The sequence below is a fragment of the Antechinus flavipes genome, chromosome 5, assembly GCF_016432865.1.
Source record: "Antechinus flavipes isolate AdamAnt ecotype Samford, QLD, Australia chromosome 5, AdamAnt_v2, whole genome shotgun sequence".
In the NCBI taxonomy this organism is placed as follows: domain Eukaryota; kingdom Metazoa; phylum Chordata; class Mammalia; order Dasyuromorphia; family Dasyuridae; genus Antechinus; species Antechinus flavipes.
This window is the reverse complement of record NC_067402.1, coordinates 292,163,726-292,177,616: the sequence shown is the minus strand read 5'-3', so window position 1 is coordinate 292,177,616 and position 13,891 is coordinate 292,163,726. Positions and strand designations below refer to the sequence as shown.

Below are 13,891 nucleotides of genomic sequence, written 5' to 3'. Positions count from 1 at the left end.
GCAGAAGCTGATGGATATGTGTGTGTCACAATCTAGCAGCTGACTGTTATACTATTCTCCTAGTTGAGCCTATTTGAGAGAGATAAAAGAGGAGACATTCTTCTTGGTCATGTGTGTGGGGGAGGCTGGGTAGATGGAAAGAAGGCAGAAAATAAGCATTTTGAAAGTGTCTACTATGTTCCAGACAACATGCTAAATACTTTATAAATATCTCATTTGATCCTCACAAGAACCCTGAGAGGTAGGTGTTGTTATTATCCTAATTTTACAGTTGAGGAAACTGAGGTAAATAGATGTTAAGCAATGGGGGCAGCTAGGTGGTGCAGTGGATAGAGCACTAGCAAGTCAGGAGGACCTGAGTTCAAATCTTGTCTCAGACACTTAACACTTCCTAGCTGTGTGACCCTGGGCAAGTCGCTTAACCCCAATTGCCTTGGCAAAAAATCTAGATAAATGTTAAGCAATTTGATTCTGATCACATTGGTAGTGGCTATCTAAGGTTAGGTGTGACTGCAGGCCCAGTACTCTATCCATTTTGATACCTAACAGCTTTTTGCAGAAGACAGGGAGCTCATGTAAGGAGGATGCTTTTTACTAGTGTGTCTTTATTAGCATAATCATTCCCCTGAGTTTTCAGAGAACCATCATTCCTCAGTCAGATAAGATAAAGAGAAGGAACACATTTCTCGGGCCAGCAAATCCTCCAGGTCCCCAGTCATAAAACAAGATAAGGGAGGAATTCTGCTTATTACAAACTGGTCCCACAGCTGGAACAAATCACAGCGCAAAAGGACAAAGGCAGAACAAAATGGAGTCGCCACTCTTAGCATCTAAAAAAAAGTTGTCTCAATAAGAGTGGATTTTCCCAGTCTATCGACGGGGAAGAATGAAACTTCTTTGCTGAGGTGGAGGCAATAGATTTGAGGATTTTGTACATGGCAGACAATTAAGGAATAACATCCTATTCTCCCCGAAACTACTGAGGGAGAGCGGTAGTCGGTGCAGGCATAAAAAGAAGCTGTGGACGGTGTCCAGAACATAAGTTTAAGCTTTTCCTGTCATCAGGTAGGGCAATATTCAACAGGAATTTTGAAAGAGGTGAAAAGAAAAGGAAAAGGCACCAAACTGTGCTTTGATATTGGTATTTATTTAAATCTTGTTCCAAATGATATTTCCCTTAAATTTTATTGGAAAATTCATAATTATCGCTTAGTTTAATACTTGTATTAATTATCTTAGTAAAGAGTTTTTTTTTTTTAATAGAAAACACTGAGGACCTTTTATCCAATCTCCCATGAATATTCATGAATGACAATGAACTCAATAATCTGACCTGTATTCAATAACCCAAAGCATCACCATTCAGACAGAGGTAAATATTGGAATCGATACATCAAGATTTCAGAAGTAATAACTCATCCTTTGGGATCGCAAGATAGTGTAAAAATTGTTACCTCAACTGGTTGCATGGAGGAAGTTCTGGCTGGGGTGTCTGAGCCACTGGTCGGTGACCCCCCCCCACTTCTTCCCCAATTCTGGGATATGCTCAGTATCCAGTGAAGTGACCTGAGTTGAGATTTGTGTAGAGTTCCCGTGATAGATGTGTGCCCCGACTCAGGAATCAGAGAGTAGTCCTTAAAAATCAGTTTTAAGGATTAGTAGTCAATGGGGCCACAAGGGCCTCAAGATCACTCTGAGTCCATGCAGTCACGTGTGGGGGAGTGTGTTAATGAGGGCCAGGACAATTACAGCAAGACGGTCGGGGGGAACAGGTCGGTCGGCAGCAAGGTTCCAGGTCCGGGTCTAGACCTTTGGCAATCTGACTCGTTTCAAAAGTCATGGCAACGTCAAATTTAGTCTTGAGTAACCTAATCTCCTTCAGGACCTTGAGGTATTTTTCCATCTCCTCCTTGGAACTGTACTTCAGGAGTTCAAAGTTCTCCCCGGGGTCTATCTCCATGTCAAACAACAGTGGCGGCTCGTGGTGAATCCGTGGGCTGGTGGGTTGGCAGGCTGGATCAGGAACCATAGCACTGTGTGTAGAACCTAGACGGTGATGAGGGTAGGGAACAAAAAGGAGGAAATCCTGAAGTGGTATGAGGGTAGAATCACACAGGGTACAAGGGGCAACCAAAGGGAGGGATTAAGGGGACTTGCTCAGCTGGGCCAGGGAGGGGAACAGCCTTTGGGAACCGAGGGCCTCTGGGAAGGACAGGAAAGATGAGACAGTGAGAGACCCTTCTCAGTGACCATGTCCTTGAATGAAAGGAACACTTGGGTTTTGAGTTGGGCTGGTGGTGAATGTGTTTCAAGGAGTTTTGAGTAGCTAGAATTACCCTGGGTAAAGAAATGCGCCTTGTACTTTCCATGTCGGATGGCAAAGACTCCTTGGGACTCCTGAGGATCTGGAGGGTAGAAGTAGAGGGTCTTCCGTGGGATCTGGAGACAGAGGGACAGAGAAGTCAAGGGATGCGGGGCTTGGAGACAACCGAGAAAGACCCCCTCCCCAGGGTCCCAGCACTCTTACCTTGCCCGTGCCCAGCAGAATGGGGCTCAGATCCACTCCGTCTAGAGTAACATTGGGCAGCTGGGCTTGAGCCAGAGCAGCCAGGGTAGGTAGCAGATCCAGGGTGCTGGCTAGCTCATGGGAGACCCCTGTGTGGAGGAGCCAATCAGCAAGGGAGACCCCTCACAGGGCTTGCCAGGTGAGGACGGTAAAGAAATGTCTTTTCTCTCTTCTGTGCTGAGTCTCTTTCCCTTTATGGGGGGACAGGGTGGGATTGGGGGAGGTTGATTTCTGGAAGCCATGAACAATGTTTTTAGAAGAGGCAGCATGAGCCTTAGAGTCAGAGAATCTGGGTTCAAATGCTGGTTTCAGCCCTTAATTAGCTGCGTGAACACTGTGGTCTATAAAATGGGGATGTGGCATTTATGCTGCTTCCTTCCTTAGCATTGAGGTAAGCCTTGCTCAGTACTCCATGTACATTCTAGAAGGAGCTTAGATGTGGGATCTTCTTCCTTCTTTCCCTTCTCCCCAAACTAAGCAACACATAGGATAGGTCTTGACATGAGCGGTTGAGAGGGAGAGGGACAGATTAAGGAGCCTGTGGAAGGGTTCATTTCAGGAGGTAATGAGCTCTCTGTCCCTGGAATGTCTTCCAGTAAAGGCTGGAGGTTATAGAAGGGTTCTGGGTCAGATTATAAGAGATGACCTCCAAAGGGGCCCCCTGAGCTGGAGGGGATCAGCGATGGGCAAACCGGAAGGGGCAACCCCTCAGAAGAAGTCAGAGGAGTCTCCCAGAGAAGGTGCAGGGCTCGGTGTTGTGTGTATTCCCACCCCTCCCTGAATTGTTTCTGCCCAAGGGTCAGCTGGTCAAAGACTGACCTGGTAGAATGTGGCCTGGCCAGAAAGCCAGAGCAGGTTGTCGGACACCACCCTCATAAGTCGTCCCCTTTCCACACCGGAGAATTCCAGAGGAGCCACCCCTGAACAGACGCATGGTCTCGGGGCTACAGCAACAGGGACAAACATGGAGATGGGGGGGAGGTGTGTGAGAGCAAGACAGACACGATCGTGACGATGACAAATATCTGTCTGACCACCTTCCCGGCCCCTGTACCCGTTATCCGCTGCGAAAAAGACCAGAGTTTCTTCGGTTAATCCAAGGCTCTCCACAGTATTCAGCAGGGCCCCCACAGCCGAGTCCAACTCCATTAAGGCATCCCCAAATTGTCCCCGGCCAGAGTTCTCCACAAAGCTTTTCCCACTGAACAGGGGGTAGTGGGTATGCTGGGGGCAGAAACAGGTCACAGCCAGGTGAGCATGTGAAAGAAACAGCTGCTTTGTCCCTGGGACAAGGATTTGGGGGACCTCCTTCCTCCCTCCTCCAGCTCAGCAAAGGTTGGGGGTCAGGAAAGATCAGCTCAGTATCAGAGGGCAGGGGCAGGGGCTGGGATGACATGAGATCACTCACGTGGGAGGCATAGTACAGAAAAAAAGGCCGGTCTTGGCGGGCAGCATCCACCATGAAGTTCTGGGCAAAGGCCACATACTGTTTCTCCAGCCCAGGCAGCCAGGGAGGCTGTTCCTTCACGGTAAGGTTAGCCATCAGCACGATGGGGACGTCGCCTTGGTCACAGCCCCCAAAGCAGAGGGTGTCTGGTGGGAAGCAGATCAGGTTCTGGCAAGGACCCTGGGGTGGCACAGAGCAGTGGATGGGGGGAGAGTGGGTAGGATCGTGGACTCTGCCACACTGCTTCCAGCTCCAGCCCACTTCTAACCCTGATCTACTCCTCCCCCCAATTCCCAATCCCTACCCTAGATCCTTTGTCCCCTGCACTCTTTTGGTTGCCTCCCTTCACTTTTTCCTTCACTTATCAATCTGCCCATTGGTCCCAGTCCCTGATCCCACACCTGATCATGGGAGTAGGGGATTCCTAGGTAGTGGTGGAATCCCTGATGTGGGGGCAAGAAGGTGCCGTTGAGCCCCACTCCCAAATGCCACTTGCCGGCCATCCCGGTGAGGTAGCCCCTCTCGGCGAGGACTTCAGCTATGGTCACCTCATCCAGGGGTAGTCCACCCCGGGAGGCAGGGTAGAGGACACCTGGGTAGAGGCCTGAACGAACAGGGTACCGTCCAGTCAACAGTGCTGCCCTAGAAGGGATGAATCGGGAATAAGGATTCCTTGGAGGCTTTCTGGAGAGATCTCCATAGGGGGAAAAAAAGGGGGACCAGAGAAAGTTGTGTGTGTATGAAGGAGGGTGGGTGGAAAGAGGGAGAAATAAGTGGGAATTGGGAATTCTAGAGTAAGGAGGGCATGCTGGGAGGGAACCCCGCAGAAGTTAGAGGGAACTCCCCCAAGGGAGGAAGGGAACCTTCACTCAGTCCCCACTCAGCCTGGGAGGGGGTTGGGAAGGCACAATTAGTAAGTCAAGTGAGGGTTGGGGAGATAAGATTCAAAAAGCAAAGTCCAGGGGTGCACCAGCCTTACCTAGATGGGGTACACAATGAGACAGGCACATAGAAGTCAGTGAAACGGAGGCCATAGGCTGCCATTCGGTCGAGGTTGGGTGTGGATGAGCTGGGGTGGCCATAGCTGCCCAGGTCCCCATAGCCCAGGTCATCGGCAAAGATCAGAATGATGTTGGGGGGGCGGGCAACGGCGAGGCTGACGGCTGAGGCCAGGATCAAGGGCCACAAAGAGGCCATTCTGTGCCTTCTGTCCACTGACCAGCTGTCTCAAAGATCTGTCAGGAACCAGGTCCAGGCATCGAACCTTCTCGATCCCCATTTGGAATCCCCCTCCAAACTCAGACCTGACCCTATTCCCGCTCCAAAGTTCCAAGGATCTTGAATCTGATTATTGCTAGAATTGTAGGGTTCAGAGCTGGAAAGGTTCTTGGGGATTGTCTCGTTATAACTGGGAAAGCGGAGGCCCAGACTTTAAAGTTTGCCCAATGTTAGCCAGATAACCAAAGTAGCATTGTGGGACAAAAACCCAGCTTCCCCGGTCCAGGCTGCTGGAGCAAGAGCGTTCCCACTTGATCTGCTCGACCCCAGTGGGCAAAACTGGAGTAGATGGTGGGACCTTGAGAGAAAAGAGCTGTCCAGCAGCGGGGTAAGCTGAGTCAGGGACTCCAGACCGAAGTGGGAAGTGGGACGGCCCCCTGGCTGGGAATCTTGAAGGAGGGATTTCCGGGACACTTCTAGGTTCCCCGCCACCCCGACCCCGGCCTGCACCCTGCCCACGCCTTGCACCGGGGCCCCCACTGACCGAACAGTCCCGTGCCTGCAGTGACCAGTACGAGCCCCAGCGGCTGCGAGGCGCTGTCCGCTGTCCTGCTGCCGGTCTGGCTCCGGACCGGAGGGAGCTGGGAGAAGGGGCGGGTACGGACAGCGTGGGGGAGGACTGGGGGAGGGCACCCCAGTCACAGCTGGGCAGGAATGCGCCCCAGCTTCCTCCACCTCCCCGGGGATACTTCCGCCTCACTCAGTCCCCACCCGCATTCCCCTCCCCACCTTCCGCGTGAGATACCCGTGACTGGGCCGGGAGCGAAGCATCTTGGGAAGAGGAGGGGCAGCCTGTTGGGGGTGGGGGTGGGGTCCCCCCACTGAAGGGGGACCACCTGAGCTCCAGCCTGCGAGGGGGTCCGGCGGGGACCCGAGGGAGGAGCCGGGCACGGCGGAGGCGTGGTCATTTCTGCTTCGTGAAAGAGGGGCGGGACACGCAGCTTGTCACGACTCGCGGGACTCGGCCCCACTGTGGCCCACCCCCAGTTAGTGCCGCCTCTGCGTGCTCCCGGCCTAATTTGCCCCGCCTCTGATCCCGATCCCCACTCCCATCCTTCACTGGGCTGCCGCGGAAAATGCCAGGAAGTAGCCGCAGCTGGAGAGGCCGGAGCAGAGGCCCGGGGGCGGGGGGCCACTGGGCGTCCCGCAGAGATCCCCTTCCCGGTCAGCCGGCGGCCTCCTCTAGGAAATTCCCAAGAACTAGAGCTCTTAACTTTCGGAGGTAACCCTTTCAGGAGAGAGCGCTCATTTTTAGCACGTTTCCCCTGACGTAGGGCCTCAACGTCTCTTTACCACGCACTTCACTGTTTCTGGTTTGGCCCAATTGGGCCGAATCCGGCTCATCCCTCTTCCAGATGACTCCCATCTCCTGTTTCCCTGAGCCTTCTCCAGGCTAGACGTTCCCGTGTCCTTGCCCCATCTGCTCCGTCTCCTGGATACCCTCTACCAGCCAGCTTGCAATTTTTCAGCGTCCTTCCTAAAATGTGCCCGGAGCAGGACAGCAACGCCGAGAGCTTTCGAATGGCAGATGGGAAAAGGCGGGAGATGATCTCCTCCATTCCCCTGCCACAAGCAGAATTCTCCCGACATCCTCCCCACCATCGAAGGTTATTTTGCCTATCTCCTTGCGGAAGACTGGCATCCAGATATCTTGGTCTTATCTTACTCCAGACCTCGGGGGGAGGGTCTCCCAAAATGTCCTCCCCACCTGTGCCCAACACCTTGGGCTTCACGTACCAACCCTTCACTGCCGTTCCTATCATTCGATTCCTAGGGTCCATGTTGGGGGTTTCAGCACAATCTAGTTCCCCCTGCCTGACCTAGCGGGGGACACTCACTGGGCTGGGCTGTGGCTGACAGTGCCCTTTCACATCCCCGAATCTGCTGGACCCCCATACTTTTAGTGTAAATTGGACCTAACACAATTCTCACTGGTCAATATCATATGACGATCAATTCCGATGGACGTGACTCTTTCCAACAATGAGACGACTGAGGCCAGTTCCAGTGATATTGTGATGAAGAGAGCCATCGACACCCAGAGAGAGGACTGTGGGATGTGAATCCCAGCATAACATTCTCATTTTTTTGTTGTTGTTCACTTGCATTTTGTATTCTTGCTCATTTTCTTTCCTTTTTGATCGAATTTTCCTTCTGCAGTAAGAGAATCGTATAAATGTTTACACATAAAAACAAAACAAAACAATTCTCACTGTTTTCCCCAGAATGTATCAGTCCCCAGCTAGGCTTAACTGCCAAATTCGTTCTCTCCCCACTTGGCTCAGATCCAGAGTTGATAAGGACCAGAGAAATAACTATTATTCTTATTGTTTTTGACATACAGATTTTCTGCTTGGACTTCAGGCCTTGCCTCCTTCCTCTCTTAACTTTCTCTGGTATTCTAAGTCTTGGGCTACAATTGCCTTTCTCAGAGATACTTTCCTAACCACAGGTTCTCCAAGAGTGATATTCACTTGACAGAAGTGTTTGTAGTGTTGTATCAGCCTTAAGCAACTCTCGAAAGGAGAGCTGTTGGAACAATAATTATTGTAGGTCTCAGAAAATCCTTGGGACTTTCTCCTCTGTAGCGAGTATAGGTCTTCCCTAGATCTGCTCTTCTGGTTGTAAAAGCAAAATCTCCAGCACAATTCAACAAAAACTTAAGTATTTACTGTGTGCACAGCACTCGGTCCCATTTTCACAGTCAGCTCTGTTTGGTCAATTCTGAACAGTCTGGATTTGTCCTCTGGCCTGTTGCTGTGATCAAGTCTGTCTTGGTTGGTTAATGGACCAGAAGAGGTCAGTCTTCTTTCTAGTAACCATGTAACTCCTATACCTTGTTGATTTAGGGTTCCAGCTAAGATGCTCCCATTATTCAGACTCTGGGTGATTTTCCCCACACACTCTCCTGTCTGCCTCAAGAAGACAGAGCCTTCTTTTTCTTCTAAAGCTAACAGCTCTCCTTGAGCCTCGTCTTGATTACTCTTTTCCTGTCAGCTGACATTGTCTGTTCATCTTCCCAGTCCCAGCAGCTGCTCCACCTTTCCCCTGGTTTGTTCTCAAGGGGAAGTTCTTCTCAGAAACCATCTGGAGAAGTGGCTGTTCCTGTTAGGCCCTACCCACCAGCCCTTATCCTTCCCCAGGTTCTAAGTGTCCTGAAGAACCACGGCCTTTAGGAGTCTTGTTATCACCCAGGATTTCGTATCACCCGTTGAATCATAAATGCAGGAGGAGGAGTGCAGAAGCGAAGAAAGAGGGGGTCTGTTCTCGCACTCTCCACTTTGACAAGTTTTTGAGATTCCATCTAGAGAGGGTCTCAGTGAACTTCCAGCATGAACTACGTGCCTCGAAGGGCAATTTGTCAGAGCTGACCACTGCTCTCTTGTTCCCTAGCTGATCATTGAAAGTCAGAGGCACTTCCCTATGGGATCCAGTGAACTCGGGGTGATCCAGGATCCTTTATCAATATCTAACTAATCAGGACTAGGTAAGAGGCAGAACTGAGTTCCCATCCCTGTATTCTGATCACGGGTGGCTTGACTTAACTTATACATGCGTATTTCTGAATGCGATTCTGCACTAGGGCTCCCAAATTCGGAAACAGTATTTTCTTTGGTCCCCTCTTCCTTTACCTCTCACATACCACCAGCTACCAAATCCTGTTAATACAACTTGACAACATTTCTTACCTCCTGTCTTTCTCCCTTGGTTGCTTTCATTATCACTCACCTGGACTATTGCAATGAACTCCTTCCTAGTAGGTCTTTCTCTGACAAATCCAAGCTTGTCTACTGAATCTTTCTTATGTATAGAAAGGCATTACCATCTAGTAGCTGATCTCAGAGTGCCTTTGACACATTTAGCTGGATGATCCTTTGCTTGGGAGTCTCCTAATTTCTCAATCCCCTCCAGACAAATCTGAGTATAAATCTCAGAACAGCTGGAGCTCTTATTTGTAGAATTCTTCCTTTTTTTGTAGAACATCCTATGATACCATAGGTTCGAGATTAAAGACTGAAGGAAATGGGGGCAGCTAGGTGGTGTAGTGGCTAGAGCACCAGCCCTGAAGTCAGGAGAACTCGAGTTCAAATCTGACCTCAGACACGTAACACTTCCAGGTTGTGTGACCCTGGCAAGTCACTTCATGACAATTGCCTCAGCAGAAAAATAAAAAAGACGGAAGGAAAGGTTCCATATATTTCACAGTGTTTACAGCTATGGCCTTTCCCACTAATCTGCCATCTCTCTTTATGCACTCATTCCTTCTGCCCTGCTCACAAACATGCCTAAGATTTCTCCATCCTTAAAAAAAAAAAAAAAAAAAAAAACAAACTTTGTTTCTTATCAGCCCTCAAGCTATTGTCCTATTTTTCTTTTTCCAGCCAAATCTGAAAAAAAAAAATGGTTTTACCCTTTGGTTTACTTCTCACTCACTCCTCAGTTCTTGGCAATAGCTTCAAACATCACCACAGAATGAAAGCTGCTCTCTCCATAATCACCAGTGATCTCTCAGTTGCTTAAATTGAACAACCTTTAATCCCCCTCCCCCATTATCTTTCTGTAGCATCTAACCCCATCAATCAACTTCCCCTCCTTCTGGATATTCTGTCCCCTTGGGGTTTTTAGAGACCGGTGAAGTGGAAGGAGTGTTGGGCCTGGAATCAAGAAAACCCAAGGTCAAATCTAGTCTCAGAAGATTACCAGTTGCGAAACCCTGGGCAAGTAATTTAAGCCTCTGGGTGCCTCAGTTTCCTCAACTATAAAATGAGAATAACAATACATTTGTCAGGGTAGTTGGGAGGATTAAATAAAAAAATAATATTTATAAAATATCTTTAGCACAATGCCTGGCACAGCACTTAATAAATGCTTATCCCTCTTTCTTCCTTCTTTTCTGGATATTTCTTCTCCACATGTGACCTGTCCTCAGTTTCTTTTTCTGGATCCTTGTCCAGGTCATGTTTGCTAACTGTAACCAAAACTCAAGGTTCTGAGGACAGACGGTCCAGGAGGACCTTCCTTTTTTCTCTCTCTTCATTCTCTCAGTGGCCACATCAGCTCCCATGAGTTTAATTCTCATCTCCATTCAGGTTTATATCCATAGATATCCAGATAACACAGTCCTAGCAAACTCTCTCCAGAATCAACTGCTGTTTATTGGGTACTTTGAATCATGTAATCCTAGAGATCCTAAGACTCCACCTATCATAGTCTTAGCCCCTCTTCTTCCCAATCCCTCCCAATTACTTGTTTTCTGAACTCCCCTATTCCCTTTGTTGCTACTAACATCCTCCCAATCACCCAGATTCACCACCTCGATGTCACCCCCAACTCTTCACTTTCCCACCGCCCTCCAAGATCCACTCAATTGTTAAATCTTGCTATTCTGTCTTTACAGCAGTTTTCTAGGGAGGGAGCAGTTTTCTTGAGAGCTGCTTCTGGATAAGTTTAAACTCAAGAATCCCTTGGATAGGACCTGGTTTGTCTGAGTCTCAAGTCCTCTTGGTGGGGGTAGAGCTAGACCATGGTTGAGTCAATGAAAAAGTTGAGAGAATAACCTGACTCTCAGTAGCAGAGAGCAATAAGGAGGTGCAAGTACAGACAAGGAAAGACTATTGCAAGATGAAAGTAGGGGGCGGCTAGGTGGCAGCTAGGTGGCGCAATGGATACAACACTAGTCCTGAAGTCAGGAAGACCTGAGTTCAAATATCCCCTCAAACACTATTTCTTAGCTGTGTGACTTAACCCCAATTGCCTCAGGGGGAAAAAAGATGAATGTGGAATAATTTATATGGTACTTACTGTATGTTAGGAAGTGTCTTCAGTGCTTTCTAATGACCTTCGATGTAGGGGCTATTATTATTCCCATTTTTCAGATGAGGCAAATAGAGGTAAAGAAACTTGACCAAGGATTTGAACTCAGATCTTCCTGACTCCAGCTTTATTGCTCTAACTACTGGACTACCTAGATGTTTTAGGAGCCATTCAGTTGTATTCTCTTCTTTGCAACAAGTATTTATAAAGTGCCTTCTGTGTGTCAGGCACTATGCTAGGCAGTAGAGATACAAAGAGAAAAATAAAAGTCCCTGCCCTCTATTTGAGGAAGAGGGATGGGCAATATAGCATGGATAGAGAGGAATATAACATGAGGTAATATAAGGAGGGTCATAGTATCAGCAACTGGAGAAGGGGAAATGTGAGCGAGCTGAAGGCCAGACACAAACCTTATCCATTGAGATATGTTCTTGCAGTGACAGTCAACGAACATTTGATTAATTAATCAATACAATTACTAGCTGTGGACTTCACCTCAATTTGTTTCCTCAATTGTAAAATAGGGCTAACCTCTACCTTACAGAGTTGTCCTGAGGATCAAATGAGCTCATATTGGTAAAAGTACTTAGCACAGGCTATAGAAACACTTATTCTTTTCCTTCTCCTTCTTTTCCTCTATTAAGAACCTACTACAGGAAACAAAGAATATATTCACTCTTCTTCCTGGTCTTCTAAATCAAGAAAAGGTGGAATGGCCAGTAGTGGAGAAGGCTGAAAGATATATTATTATTATTATTATTATTTTGCTGAAACAATTGGGGTTAAGTGACTTGCCCAGGGCCACACACACCTAGGAAGTATTAAATGTCTGAGGTCAAATTTGAACTCGGGTCCTCCTGATTTCAGGACTGGTGCTCTATCCACTGCACCAACTAGCTGCCCTCATATGTATCATCTTTAGAGAGAACCACATTTTGTTAAAATGAGAAGGAAGAGATTAGGTGGGTGCCTTCAGTGAGTTAAATAACTAGACACATGGATGAAATGAACTCCAAGCCTTTGACAGAACCATCAGCTGTTATACTTGAGCCACTGTTGGTATTCTTTGAAATAACATGGCGAATGGGAGAAGTACCACAGACATGAGGGAGAGATGAAATGTCCTTATTTAAAAAAAAAAAGTAAACAGAATTTGCAAATATAGGATAATTAATTTGATCTCGAACATTGACAATATTCTAGAGAGTATTATTAAAGGGAAGGTTGTCAGCATTGCTAAAGGGAAGCAGTCATTAATAATAGTTATCATGGCTCCACCACGGCTGGACCATTTGTTGACAGGGTTCTTACACCAGTAGATCAGGGAAATAATTCTCTAGCCCAGAAAATCTGGAAATAAGAGACCCAAACTTGGACGGGAAAAAATAATTACATCTTTATTTCAATATAATTGGTTTCTTTTTGTGGCAAATAGAATTGCAATAAAGGCAGGTGGAAACAATTTTCTCTAAAACAAGATAACATTTTATTAACTACAATGCATAAGCTGTTTATAAAATGCAGATTATCTCAGCCAAAAAGTTGGGGACCTGAACTTGATCAGTTTATTACTTAGGTTACCGATAACCCATAGATTGGGTCAATGGCTTCTCTCAATGACCAAAGAATGTGTCCTCCTTCTGATTGGCCTGAAATGACACCATTTGGACCTCCCCTGGCAAAAGTAAGACAATCCTGATTGGTAGATATTTTAATGAGGAGATGGGCTAATTTAACTCTTCCCTATTTCCTGTTAGAAGGTTGTAGGAATCCTCAGATAACAGGATTAATCAGCACCTGGGGCAAATGGACTGACCTTCATGTATGACCTCTTTCTGACATTTTGTTGTTGTTCAGTCATTTCAGCCACGACTGATTCTTTGTGATTCCATTTTGGTTGGCAGAGATACTGGAGTTGATCATTTCTTTCTCCAGCTCATTTTCAGATGAGGAAACTGAGGCAGACAGGGTTAAAGCGACTTGCCTAAAATTCTACAACTAGAAGATGTCTGAAATCAGACTCTGATACTTAAAAAAGCTACTTGCTTTAATGAGATTCTGCTGGCTTTGACAATCTTGGCTAGAAAAGCAAAAACTGTCTTAAGGAAGAGTCTCCTTACTCTTTTGGCCTCCTCTTTGGAGACCAAGTTATCCCTAACTTTGCTGAGGAAAAGCAAAGATAGGAGAATGTTTTCCACGAGAGGGCCTAAACCAAGCTGGTTCTCTATAAACAAGTTGGTAGCAGGGAGGAAGGAGAGTGTCCCACTTTAACAGCAGATACTTGAGGGATGGGTGTGGGTTAGGAGTGATCCTATTCTTTCACCATGCCTTAATTTGTACTGGAAGAGGTCTCCCTTTGAGCTAGGTTAAGAAGGGGGTTTTAACAAAATGAGGAAAATGATATTTTTATTTCTCTTTAGAAGCATCCACATTTTATTTTATCCTTTTAAAAACATGATTCTGGGAAGGGATCTGTGGATTTCACCACACTGACTACCAAAGGAGCCTCCAACATCCCTGCTATAGACCCACTTTCTAGACCCAGACCTAGATTTCTTCAAAGCTTTTTGACCAGGTCTTTCATCCTATTCTTGTGGAAAAACCGGCGAGATATGGGATACGCAATAATACAGTTTCCCTGGCTTTGGAGCTAGTGGGGTGTCAGCTCTCAAGGATATGCTTTACTGCTGAAATGGCAGCTTGGAGAAAACTTTCTAGTGAATGGATTCCCTCATCTTTGGCTAGTTGCTGTTTGACATTTATAAAAAATAAGATTTGTTATGAAT

General features: G+C 47.2%; 1 protein-coding gene across 1 annotated transcript; it reads right to left on the bottom strand.

Moving 5' to 3' along the window:
• Positions 1-1,126: 1,126 nt before the first annotated feature.
• ARSA (arylsulfatase A) lies at positions 1,127-5,873 on the bottom strand. Its single transcript, XM_051962546.1, has 9 exons — positions 5,776-5,873; positions 4,993-5,248; positions 4,415-4,655; positions 3,975-4,193; positions 3,621-3,790; positions 3,386-3,510; positions 2,528-2,655; positions 2,337-2,439; positions 1,127-2,046 (listed from the first exon to the last, which is right to left on the bottom strand). The coding sequence occupies exons 2-9, from the start codon at positions 5,208-5,210 to the stop codon at positions 1,727-1,729; spliced, it is 1,524 nt and encodes a 507-aa protein (XP_051818506.1). The 5' UTR covers positions 5,211-5,248; positions 5,776-5,873; the 3' UTR covers positions 1,127-1,726.
• Between the last annotated feature and the right edge of the window lie 8,018 nt (positions 5,874-13,891).